The sequence below is a fragment of the Rana temporaria genome, chromosome 9 (genome assembly GCF_905171775.1).
Source record: "Rana temporaria chromosome 9, aRanTem1.1, whole genome shotgun sequence".
Taxonomy (NCBI): domain Eukaryota; kingdom Metazoa; phylum Chordata; class Amphibia; order Anura; family Ranidae; genus Rana; species Rana temporaria.
The window spans coordinates 145292715-145305957 of record NC_053497.1 but is presented as its reverse complement, the minus strand read 5'-3'; the positions used below and the strand labels follow the sequence as shown (position 1 = coordinate 145305957).

Here is a 13243-nt window from a genome sequence, read left to right as displayed (position 1 = left end):
GTAGAGAAAAGTATCATCTGTTTCATCATTTGTTGCAATGTTTTTCAGCTTTTTCATTTGCTTTTATTTATTATTTGTAAATTTTTTTACTTTTTTTTTGTAAAGGTTAAGGATTAAGGGGTTAGTATTAGGGTTAGGGTATAGGATTAGGGGTTTATATTAGTATTAAGGCTAGAGTTTTTCATCGTTTATTATTTATTTGTATTATTGATTTATTTTTTCCTTTATTTTATCAATTATTTATTTATTTTCATTAAATTATTGCATTTGAGCAGAAAAACACTTAAAAACGCACTATTAGCTAGATTCAGGTACAATGCCGCATCTTTGCGGTGGCGTAGCGTATCGTATTTACACTACGCCGCCGTAAGTTAGCTAGGCAAGTACTGTATTCACAAAGTACTTGCCTGCTAAGTTACGGCGGCGTAGCGTAAATGTGGCCGGCGTAAGCGCGCCTAATTAAAATTAGGCTGAGGGGGCGTGTTTTATGTTAATGGGGGGTGACCTGACGTGGTTGAAGTTTTTTACGAACGGCGCATGCGCCATCCGTGTACATATGCCAGTGTGCATTGCGGCAAAGTACGCCGCAAGGACGTATTGGTTTCGACATGGACGTACATTACGTCCAGGCCTATTCACGGACGACTTACGCAAACGACGTAAAATTTTGACGCGGGAACGACGGCCATACTTAACATTGGCTACGCCACCTAAGGGGCATGTTTATCTTTAGGCGGCCTATCTCTTACGGAAACGGCGTATCTTTACTGCGACGGGCGCACGTACATTCGTGAATCGGCGTACCTAGTGATTTACATATTCTACGCCAAACTCAATGGAAGCGCCACCTAGCGGCCAGCCTAAATATTGCACCCTAAGATACGACGGCGCAAGCCGTCGTATCTTAGATAGGTTTAAGTGTATCTCTGTTTGAGAATACACTTAAACTTAGGACCGCGCAGATTCCGAGTTAGGTCGGTGTATCTACTGATACGCCGGCCTAACTCTTTGTGAATCTAGCTATATGGATCAAAAATGCACCAATCTTGTTGACTTTTTAGAGCTTCAGGCGTCTTGGAGTGGAGATTTGAACCATCTCCATAGCCTGGTTCACACTGCGAATTGGATGCGAGATCCCCAGGATCCTGCAGAAGAATGTGGACGACTCTCTATGTGCCCTGTGCGTCTTTTGGTCCATTTTAGGTCTGAATTCAGCACAAAATTCGGGCTGAAATCGGACCTGAAATGGTGAACAAGGACGCACCGGACCCCCTGCTGGGAGCCGCATCGTCATCCAGTGTGAATGGAGCCTCAGCGTTTTGGAGCTTCTATCTACAAAATGCTGGGGTGTGAATGGCGCCCTATAATTAATGGAAAATGCACCAAAAGTGTGACAAAAACGCACCTGGGGTTCAGTTTTTTTTTTTTTATTATTATTATTTACATGCCCTTTTTTTACAGGTGTAAAATGCACCAGAAACGTGCAGAAACGCATATGTGTTTTACTGCGTTGGAACGCAGATTTAGGGCTGGTTCACGTCGGTTGACATTCTTCTTCGATTCCCGTGTGGTGTGATTTTGCAGCCTATTCTAAATGGGCTGTAAATCGCACCAGAACACAGAACAAGTAGTGCATGCAACAAATCACACAGTACTGCTGTACCATGCGATTTGGCGCCCACAAGCGCCCTTCATTTGGGTGCTGTTAACATTGCATTGGCACAAAGGCATTGCATTGATTCACACGCACATGTGCCTTTCCCACACTGCATTCTGTTGTAAACTGGACTTTACCCTACATTTACGCACTTACGTTGTATATTTTTTTGACTTTAAAGCGGAACTGAAGTTAAAATTTTTTAAAACTGCAAACAGGCCGGGTCTTCAATTCAGAAGAGACATGCAAGGTCTCCTCTTTAATAAAAATCCACTCACCTACCTGATCACAGTGCCCCCTGTAGAAGGTACACCACCTGTATGCCGGGATGACTGCGCTCCTGATGTTATCCCACACCAGCCGATAAAGATGGCTGAATACCAGCACCCAGAAGAAGCCGGCGTCAGTGATTCCTAAGGGCTTGTTTACGGTAGTGGCAAGGACCATCACTCCTCTGAAAAGCGATCCATGCTCGTATCACTCTTTAGAGATGTTCGACGGGTGGTGAGGACATATGTCGCTGCCTGTTTTAACTCTCTAAATGCCACACTACTGTGCCGCAACTTTGGTTTGCAGGGCGGTCGTGGTGCATTCACTTGAACATGATAGGGGATATCATTTCTGCCGCCCCCGCGCCATATGTACACCCCCAGTGCTAAATAGGGAGTGGTTGGTAGTGGTAAAAATATGGTTCAACTGCATGGTTTACTGCCCTCCCCCAACCACTAGTGTAAATAAACCCTTGGGTAGCTGTTATTAGGGCAGGTGTCCCCATTGGAAGGATCCCCCTCACTTCTTGGATTTCCAATCACCAGTGGTCACCTGTACAAATGAAGAGGGGAATCCCCACAATGGGGACATAGCAATAAAAACTTGTCAGAGGGTCCAACCCCTCTCTTACTCCAACGTTTTTTTCCCTAGAGACACACTTTAATGTGAGGGTTGGGTTGCGCAGCACAGTCACTGGTCTTTCACGCTGTTCTCTCTATCCACACACATCTATGAGACGTATACTTAGATCTCTATAAATAGTGTTTGGTCTCTGCCTGGGAGAAGACATTGCTATTAACATTCCCCTCTAGTTCAAAGACCAACGATCGCACGGAAATAGCGACATTCTGGGTGTGACATGAGAGGACGGACTCTCTGCTGTACTCTGCAATCCTGCTATTAGTCTGCAGTTATGTAACGTAATCCAGAGCTGACGCCTACACTGACGCTGCCTTTGTAGATCCAATAAACATTACCGGGTGAGGGAGTCCTGACCGGGACGTGAGCCACAGACAGCGTGACTTACAAAACCTGGAGTATAATGAAAGCTGGTGAGCTGGTCATACACTATACAATCTGGTTGTACAATCTCCTATGGTGGCCACACACTTTATTATATGATTAATGTGCAATTTGATCAAAACCTGTGAATCTGCAAACAAGTGAGTTACTTTCCTTTTTCCTGATAGATTTAGACGTTTTTTCAGATTCGAGCAGACTGAGTTGATTGGCCAGGTTGGAAAATGATGAATTGTTTTGCAGCGCTGAGATACTTTTTTCATAAATATGATCGTAATTTGAGCAATCGTGTTATGAGAGGACATGGTGGAACTGCAGATGTGATCGTTAATTTACAATCTAAGGGCCAGATTCTCATAGAATTGGCGTTTGCGTAGTGTAAGCCATTTACACTACGCCGCCGCAAATTACTGGAGCAAGTGCCGTATTCTCCAAGCACTTGCTCCGTAATTTATGGCGGCGTAGTGTAAATGGCCCGGTGTAAGGCCGCGTAATTCAAAGGGGGCGGCTTGTATTTAAATTAAGCTCGCCCCCGCGACGATCGAACAGCGCATGCGCCGGGCATAAAAGTAGCCCAGTGCGCATGCTCCAGCTCACGACGGAAAACGTCAATGACGCCAACGTGAGCGTCATTGACGTAAAGTCGTATTCGCGAACGACTTACGAAAATGACGTAAACGACGGAAAAAGACGACGCTGACCCGACGCCATACTTAACATGCATACGACGGACCTTCGTAAACTTGCCCCTCATATAGCAGGGGCAAGTTTACGCTTACGGAAACGTTGTAAATTCACTGCGTCATCCGCGCGTACGTTCGGGAATAGGCGTAAATAGCTAATTTGCATAGACGACGGGGAAAACGACGAGGCGACACCTAGCGGCAGGAAAAAAAATTGCATTTAAGATCTGACAGCGTAAGAGACTTACGCCTGTCAGATCTAAGGGATATCTATGCGTAACTGATTCTAAGAATCAGTCGCATAGATACGACGGCCCAGATTAGGACTTACGACGGAACAAATGGCTTGCGCCGTCGTAAGCCTTTTAAGAATCTGGCCCTAAAAGTGGAGTTCCACCCAAAGTGGAAGCTCATCTTTTCTGCCTCCTCCTCACCTCTAGTGCCACATTTGGTTGTGGTTAAAGTGATTGTAAACCCAGATTAAAAAAAAAACATGCAAGACAAAGGCATAATGAGCTAGTATGCATCGCATACTAGCTCATTATGAAATGCTTACCTTGGAACAATGCTGTTGCAGCGGTCCCAGCACACTGCTGTGATCGAAGACATGTCATTCCGGGTTAGTGGGCTCCGGCTCTGTGATTGGACGGAGCCGTGATGACGTCATTCCGGAAACCTGCCGGTAACGGCACAGCAGCTGAAGAAACGGCACGAGTGAGCTGTTTCTTCAGTGTGCATGTGCCGATGATGTCGGCACATGTGTATACAGTAAATATCTCCTAAACAATGCAAGTTTAGGAGATATTCATGGTACCTACAGGTAAGCCTTATTATAGACTCACCTGTAGGTAAAAGTGGTTGTACAGGGTTTACAAGCACCTTAAGAGTTACCAAAACTATAAAATGATGAAAACCTGTCTAAACCATCCAATTCATCTGTATCCAACTAGGACCTATAACATACTAGGTGGAGTACAACTGGGGGATCCGTAGTGGAGAAGGATCTGGGGGTTTTGGTAGATCATAATCTCAATAATAACATGCAATGCCAAACTGCGATTTCCAAAGCGAGCAAAGTCCTTTCTTGTATTATTATTATTATTATTATTATACAGGATTTATATAGCGCCAACAGTTTTCGCAGCGCTTTACATCAGGGAAGACAGTACAGTCACAATACAAATCAATACAGGAGGGATCAGAGGGCCCTGCTCGTTAGAGCTTACGTCTGAAAGTGACGAAACGCGTCAGAGCGGGACACCCCATCAACCAAACCAGCGCTCCACGACGATTAACCAGGAAGACGCTGGGGGAACTGTACAACGGCGGTCTTCAGGGTCAAGTTAGTGAGAGCTAATGCAGCACACATTTTTTACCTGTATTGATTATCTTTTCGGTACGCATATATGTACAAAGGGGGAATCTATTTTTTTGGGTTTATTAAAGCTTTAAAAAAACGATACTGCTCTATATGGATTTTATTTTCCACATGTGTCCACGGAATTGAATATCAAGTATCATTAAAGTGGTAACCATAGACGGTGGATGCGGCGGTGTAATGAATGCTGTTTGAAACCTTACCTCTGGTGAGTGTATCCCCTGTGGGGGACCAAATCCCCCCACGTGGTGAACATCCCTTGGTGAATGGAGCACTCTTGTTAAAGCACAGCCATCCCTGTCATCTGCACTGACTGTCATTTACACAAACGCATTGGGCTAGATTCAGCATACACTTACGGCGGCGTATCTCCCGATACGCCGCCGTAATTTCAAATCTGCGTCGGCGTTTTGTTATGCCGATTCTCCAAGGCAGATACGTCTAAAAAATAGGCTTCCTCCGCCGACGTAACTTGAATGCGGCGGCGTATAATTGTGTGCAATATTACGTTGGCTGCTAGGGGTGCTTCCGTTGTTTTCGGCATAGAATATGCAAATTACCTAGTTACGTCGATTCACGAACGTACGTGCGCCCGGCGGTAGTTTTTTATGTCGTTTGCGTAAGGCTTTTTCGGAGTAACGTTGCTCCTGCTATTAGGTGGTGCAGCCAATGTTAAGTATGGACGTCGTTCCCGCTTTGAAATTTGAATTTATTACGTCGTTTGCGTAAGTCGTTCGCGAATAGGGCTGGACGTAATTTACGTTCACGTCGAAAGCAATGACGATTTGCGTCGGAATTTCGAGCATGCGCACTGGGATTTTTTCACGAACGGCGCATGCGCCGTTCGTAAAAAAATTAAAATACGCGGGGTCAACCTAATTTGAATAAAACACGCCCCCCTCAACATCATTTGAATGACGCGCGCTTACGCCGGCCCCATTTACGATACGCCGCCGTAAGTTAGGAGGCAAGTGCTTTGTGAATACAGCACTTGCCTCTCAAACTTACGGCGGCGCAGCGTAAATACGATATGCTGCGCCGCCGTAAGAAGGGGCGCAGCTACCTGAATCTAGCCCATTGTTTGAAGCGCTGCTACAGGGCTTTTTATGGACTCTTTTGGAGTTTTTTCATTATTTCTGCATTTTTGTTATACAAAAGATACACTAAGCATCTTTCCAAATAACTGTTCTGCTTTATTAGGACGCAATTGAAGGTTTTTAAACACATGATAACGTAGGTATCACATTAATATTACAATTGTACGTTTATGGTAACAAGGGGCGTAACATAGGCAGACTAATTCCAATCGGGACTCGAAAGAATGCAATCATGTAATGAAAACATTATGAGTGCCGTGTGATAAGTGAGGGCAGTGTGCAATACATACAAAATAGAATACAATTATATACAGAACTTACAAATTTCCTTAACACCAGCAAGGACCTTTTTTTTTAAGCAGGCCCTTGTACTACCCAGTTGTTGGTAGATCTATAGGAGATTATTAATTGTCTCTTTTTAAAAAGATCATTCACAAGCGAAAATAGTAGAGTCCTTCATACATCTGCATTTGCAGTAACATGCCCTAAAATGTATGAATTATCGCAATGTACGCCATTGTGCCACCCATGCTATGACTTTTGAATAGAAGCTAAATGCCTCTTTGGGAAGGACGCAGCTGCATTGCTGCGCACACAAAAGAAAATGCAACAGAATCCATTTTTTCCACAAATTTGAATTGGTTCCTTAATGCATTCTGTTGTTAATAGGTCCCAAGGAGGAGATCAGTTGATTCCATCAGTCAATATAGGATACGTTTCACCTTTTTCAAGAGAAAACAAAGCTGAATGCTTGGAACTTGGGGCAAAAAAAAATTCCCTTTAAACAGATTTATTTTTTATCCAAGGTCCTCATTTATTTAAAAAACTTAATAGTAGAACATTCACCTAGACTTTGGGATTGATTTGCTAAAACTGGAGAGGGCAAAATCTGATGCAGCTTTATACAGAAACCAATCAGCTTCCAGGATTTATTGATCAAAGCCTAACCGGTTGCCGACCGCCCCATGTACATATACGTCCACAGAATGGCACATACAGGCATATGGGCGTACATGTACGTCCCCGCCTTTCCGCGGGTCGGGGGTCCGATCGGGACCCCCCCCCCCCCCGGTACATGCAGGGGTCGGTAACCCGCGGGGACCGATCCGGGACGAGGGCGCGGCTATTCGTTTCTAGCCTCCCCCTCGCTCCCCGGAGCTGAAGAACGGGGAGAGCCATATGTAAACACGGCTTCCCCATGCTTCACTGTGGCGGCTGCATCGATCGAGTGATCCCTTATATAGGGAGACTCGATCGATGACGTCATTCCTACAGCCACACCCCCCTACAGTTGTAGACACACACAAAGTGAACCCTAAATGTTACAGCGCCCCCTGTGGTTAACTCCCAAACTGCAACTGTCATTTTCACAATAAACAATGCAATTTAAATGCATTTTTTGCTGTGAAAATGACAATGGTCCCAAAAATGTGTCAAAATTGTCCGAAGTGTCCGCCATAATGTTGCAGTCACGAAAAAAATCGCTGATCGCCGCCATTAGTAGTAAAAAAAAAAATTATAATAAAAATGCAATAAAACTATCCCCTATATTGTAAACGCTATAAATTTTGCGCAAGCCAATCGATAAACGCTTATTGCGATTTTTTTTACCAAAAATAGGTAGAAGAATACGTATCGGCCTAAACTGAGGAAAAAAAATGTATATATGTTTTTGGGGATATTTATTATTACAAAAAGTAAAAAATATTGCTTTTTTTCAAAATTTTCGCTCTATTTTTGTTTATAGCGCAAAAAATAAAAACCACAGAGGTGATCAAATACCACCAAAAGAAAGCTCTATTTGTGGGAAAAAAAGGACGTCAATTTTGTTTGGGAGCCACGTTGCACGACCGCGCAATTGTCTGTTAAAGCGACGCAGTGCCGAATCGCAAAACCTGGCCTGGGCATTTAGCTGCCTAAAGGTCCAGGGCTTAAGTGGTTAATTGAACAAGCTGAAGCTAGAAGCTGATTGACTACCATGTAGAGCTGTACCAGCAGAGGCGGCTCTAGGCTTTGTGAGGCCTTAAGCAAAACATAGATACGGGGGCCCCACTCGTGCCCATAATGGGTAAAAAAATTCAAGCAAATAAAAATGGCTGCAGAAATTTGCACGGATCTAGCACACAGTGATTGAGCAGAGGCAAATTAGGCGGCCACAAGGCCCCTGTGAGTGTGAGGCCTTAGGCGACCGCCTAATTTGCCTAATTAAAGAGACGCCTCTGTGTACCAGTTTTTGTACTCTGCAGTTCTAGTAAATCAACCCCATGTATTTTTACTATAACATTCTAAATGGCAATGATTCCATAGGAACACATTTTTACCATCTACATGAATGGTCACCTTCTAGTATAAGGTTACTCCTCTTCTCGTGTACTGTAGAACATATTGTGGCATCAGTGGCACACAGAGGCTGCCAAAAACTCAAACTGGTAAAGATGGCTAGTCAGAGGGAAAGAGTGCCGAGGAGATCTGGGGTCTTACCTGCCATTTCTGTGGGTTCTGGGCTGAAGGGGACTTCTGCCTGGAAAGAGAAAAGAGATTTGTGAGATTTATTTTTTAAGTTACCAGAGGGTGAAATCCTCCAACTGCCAATGTCATAGGTTGAACCCACTCATTCCTGTACTTGAGTCCATGAAGTCTTTTGCATCCCCAAAAGTAGCCTTCCTCCTTTCAGTATACAGTATGTCTACTCTAAAAATGTATATTTTGTTTTGGATAGACAATGTAATGTGAGGTTCAACCCAAACCTAAATTTGCATCCAAATAGGCAGGCCATTGTACTACAAGTGAGATCTAAAGGAGATTGTCTATTCAGGTTGTAATGGGCTAGGTGAGCTTTATTGTATAGGTAAGGAGCCGTGCTTTGAGGATGGAGATGCATGTGCATACCCTGTTTCCCCAAAAATAAGACCTACCCTGAAAATAAGACCTAGCGTTATTTTCCAGGGGGGCTGCAATATAAGCCCTACCCCGAAAATAAGCCCTAGTTAAAAATGCTTGTAAAATCCTATAATCCACTATATTACAGTAGTTTATAATGTACAATGTGTGCATTTCTGTAATATAATTGCGGGGAAGAGAGCTCCGGCGGGTAACAGAAGTGCAGAGTGGCGCTATAACAAATGTATTTGGCACAATTATATTACAGAAACGCACACATTGTACATTATATACTATTGTAATGGAGTGGATTTTAGGATTGTACAAGCATTTTAACTCGGTTCACACTGGGGATTCCTGACAGGCAGGGAGGGGGAGGGGGAGAGAAGACATTACATTACATGGTAAGACCTACCCCGAAAATAAGCCCTACTGTGTCTTTTGTTGGCATAATTAATATAAGACCCAGGCTTATTTTCGGGGAAACACGGTATAATCTATGAAATTGAATATAATATAATGTAATTTATGACGTGAGTCATTAATTCTGATATACACATGTCTTTTGTGGTTTGTTTCTTCTCTTTTTCTAGAAGGCTTGTACTCTCAAATTGGACAGTCCCTTCCCCCTGAAGAAGCCCGATTTATGGGCGAAACATGTTGGGAAATTGACCATACCATGCTGTCCTGTAAAAATTGTGATATTTGTACTCGCCATATGTTTTAATATGTTATATGTTTTTTGTTTTGACCTTCAAAATAAAAAGTAATATATTATTATTTTGCACCCTCAAAAATCCCAACACTATCTCTATCTATTCAACTAGGTGAGCTTTAATGTTTATGGCCATAATTTGTTTTAAGCCTTTGGCCAGCTGAAAAAAATTTTGGCTTTGCTGGGCAAAGCAACATGTTCACTTTAAATTTCCTCTAGGAATACCCACCTGTGAACATACCCACCCTGGAAATATTGTAATTGGGAAAAAATGGACTTTTTAGGCACGTCGACCGCAGCGTGTGTCCAAGCAGCCCACTCTCCCCGGCCTTGAGACCGCAGATATTTCAGAGTAGCATCCTCCCGCGGCAACCATGGAGAGACTCTCCATCTCCATCTTATTCACTCACTCACTCGCTTGTGCCTCCTAGATCCGCCGCAGACAGATTTTAAAAGGAATCAGTTAACTATTATGTCTCTATACCCTGTAAACAGTCATTTCAGCTAAAACATTTTTTTCCTTTAGTGAACCTTTAAGACGTAGAATCAGCATACAGTAATTAGCATTGCAGTGGATGGGGAAATACATTTCATTTCCTCCCTAGTGCTTTAGGCAAGATATGACATCTCTCTGGAGGCAACTTTTTCATCAGTCACCTCATTTCCCTGATGTCTTCTTGTAATGAATGCTTGCAGCACAGAAGGCCAACCTGTAGAAGTAGCGCTTTTTTAAACTCCAGGCACTAAGTTTGTTTGCAGACTTCGTTCGTCCCCAATATAAAGATGAGGCACATGCAATCTTTCTATTCGCTCACTGAAATTTAAATTTTTGGTAAATATAATAGCATTGTCTACCTCAGTGATTTTACTGGCACTTCAATTCTCGGGTTTTCTGGATGGGAAAAAAAAACGATGGGGCCCACACACGATCGGTTCGTCTGATGAAAACGGTCCCGTGTGTACGCGGCATGAGAGGTAAAAATCCAGTTTATCATTCTGCACCGGTACACACAAAGCCAACTACTTACAAGAGCAGGACAAACTATGCTACTCTGCGAACAATTTGGTGCTAGGTTTATCGAGCTGGCTAACGCATACTACACTTCTCTACTAACACAAATGCACAAACCACAAAAATGAAGAACCAAACAGACTACACACTGGTGTAACTCGCTCAGCCATTTCTTTAGGGACCTTGCTTTGTGCACTGGTCCAAACCATTTGGTGGAGGGGGGATTATGGTGTGGGGTTGTTTTTCAGGAGTTGGGCTTGGCCCCTTAGTTCCATTTGGTGGAGGCGCATTATGGTGTGGGGTTGTTTTTCAGGAGTTGGGCTTGGCCCCTTAGTTCCAGAGAAGGGAACTCTTAAGACGTCGACATTTTGGACAATTTCATGCTCCCAACTTTGTGGGAACAGTTTGGGGATGGCCCCTTCCTGTTCCAACATGACTGCGCACCAGTGCACAAAGCAAGGTCCATAAAGACATGGATGAGCGAGTTTGGGGTGGAGGAACTTGACTGGTCCTGACCTCAACCTGATAGAAAACCTTTGGGATGAATTAGAGCGGAGACTGCGAGCCAGGCCTTCTTGTCCACATCCATGCCTGACCTCACAAATGCGCTTTGGGAAGAATGCGTCAAACATTCCCATAGACACACTCCTAAACCTTGTGGACGGCCTTCCCAGAAGAGTTGAAGCTGTTATAGCTGAAAAGGGGGGGCCAACTCAATATTGAACCTTACGGACTAATAGCCAGATTCAGAGAGAGCGCCGCATCTTTAAGGCGGCGTAGCGTATCGTATTTACGCTACGCCGCCTTAAGTCAGAGAGGCAAGTACTGTATTCACAAAGCACTTGCCTCCTAACTTACGGCGGCGTAGCGTAAATGGGGCCCGGCGTAAGCGCGCCTAATTCAAATGAGGATGGGGGCGTGTTTTATGTAAATTACTCGTGACCCGACGTGATTGACGTTTTTTACGAACGGCGCATGCGCCGTCCGTGTACATATCCCAGTGTGCATTGCTCCAAAGTACGCCGCAAGTACGTATTGGTTTCGACGTGAACGTAAATTACGTCCAGCCCCATTCACGGACGACTTGCGCAAACTACGTAAAATTTTCACATTTCGACGCCGGAACGACGGCCATACTTAACATTGGCTACGCCACCTAGGGGGCAGCTTTATCTTTACGCGGCGTATCTCTTACGGAAACGGCGTATCTTTACTGCGACGGGCGCACGTACGTTCGTGAATCGGCGTATCTAGTCATTTACATATTCTACGCCGAACTCAACGAAAGCGCCACCTAGCGGCCAGCCTAAAAATGACACTTTAAGATACGACGGCGTAGGAGACTTACGCCGCTCGTATCTTAGCCTAATTTAAGCGTATCTGGTTTCCAGAATACGCTTAAATTTAGGACGGCGTAGATACGCCGGCGTAAATCTTTCTGAATCCAGCTATAAGATTGGGATGCCATTAAAGTTCCAGTTCATGTGTATGTAAAGGTAGGCGTCCCAATACCTTTGGTACTATACTGTAGGAGTTCAGAAATGTCCATTCAATTGCATTAGCACTAATGCACATGTAATGGGCCTTAAACCTATCACTATGTAGAAAAGAATGCATAGACTGGTGTATAGCTACACCACACACAACTAAAGACACTACTGACAAGTGCGGCCATCACCTCCTCTAAACTACACACAAACACACATCGGGTTGTGCAGAAGATGATGCTGACAAGACACCTGTTAGCACCATATCACTGCTGTAACTTCCACAAACCAATCCGATATTGCCTTTCATTTCTCCAAGCTTTGGAAGATCTGATCTGCTTTACGGCTCTTAGCTTCTTAAATAAGACTGACAATGTTCAATGCAATAAATGAATTTGTCTGCATGCAAATATAAAATTGGATCACCAATGACCTTGGCTGCAGCAGTTTCCAGGGGCCACCTCCTCAGCGGATAGATGAGCAGTGTGAGGATGCCAGGCTGGTAGGCTTCACCATGACAGATCTATGATGGTTTGCTTGGTAAACCGCATGCAGAGGAGTAGAGGGAAGCAAAAGGGAGATGGGAGGCAGAGTGACGCAGGAGGAGATGGTGAGAAAGAATTAACCAGTGAACTTCCAAGCAAAAATGAATGCAGGCTTTCCAGACAGAAAACTATTCTCTCTGTTACTGTAAAAGGGATTTTCAAGTACCGTGGAAATTCCCTTGAGAATAATTCTACACAAAGGTCAGGATGTAGAAGCAGCAGAACCTTAAAAAAATTACAGGTACAAATTCAGGAGGAACTGATAACTGGTAGGCCTATCATACCATGCCGTACGCTGAGCTCCTTACATTGGGTGGCCCCCTCTGGTCCAGAGAGGTAAGCTATGTCAATAACATAGGAGAATGACATCTCAAGGAGATTGTACAATTATGTTGTAAAGTGTATGACCAGCTTTATTCAATGGTGATAAGTCACTACTCATTCACTTGCACATGTGAATTTTACCCTGAGCTATAGGGCTCTGTAAACAGCCAGGCTT

General features: G+C 44.0%; 1 protein-coding gene across 4 annotated transcripts in view; it reads right to left on the bottom strand.

Moving 5' to 3' along the window:
* The window catches only part of AK1 (adenylate kinase 1), a 169510-nt gene that overhangs the window by 27512 nt on the left and 128755 nt on the right, over positions 1-13243 (bottom strand). For 3 of the 4 annotated variants that reach the window (XM_040324751.1, XM_040324750.1, XM_040324753.1), the window contains one exon: positions 8587-8626. In XM_040324751.1, the coding sequence (XP_040180685.1) occupies positions 8587-8626 (40 nt within the window). Of the gene's footprint in view, positions 1-8586; positions 8627-12632; positions 12722-13243 lie in introns of those variants that run through there. The other variant, XM_040324755.1, reaches the window with a different exon arrangement.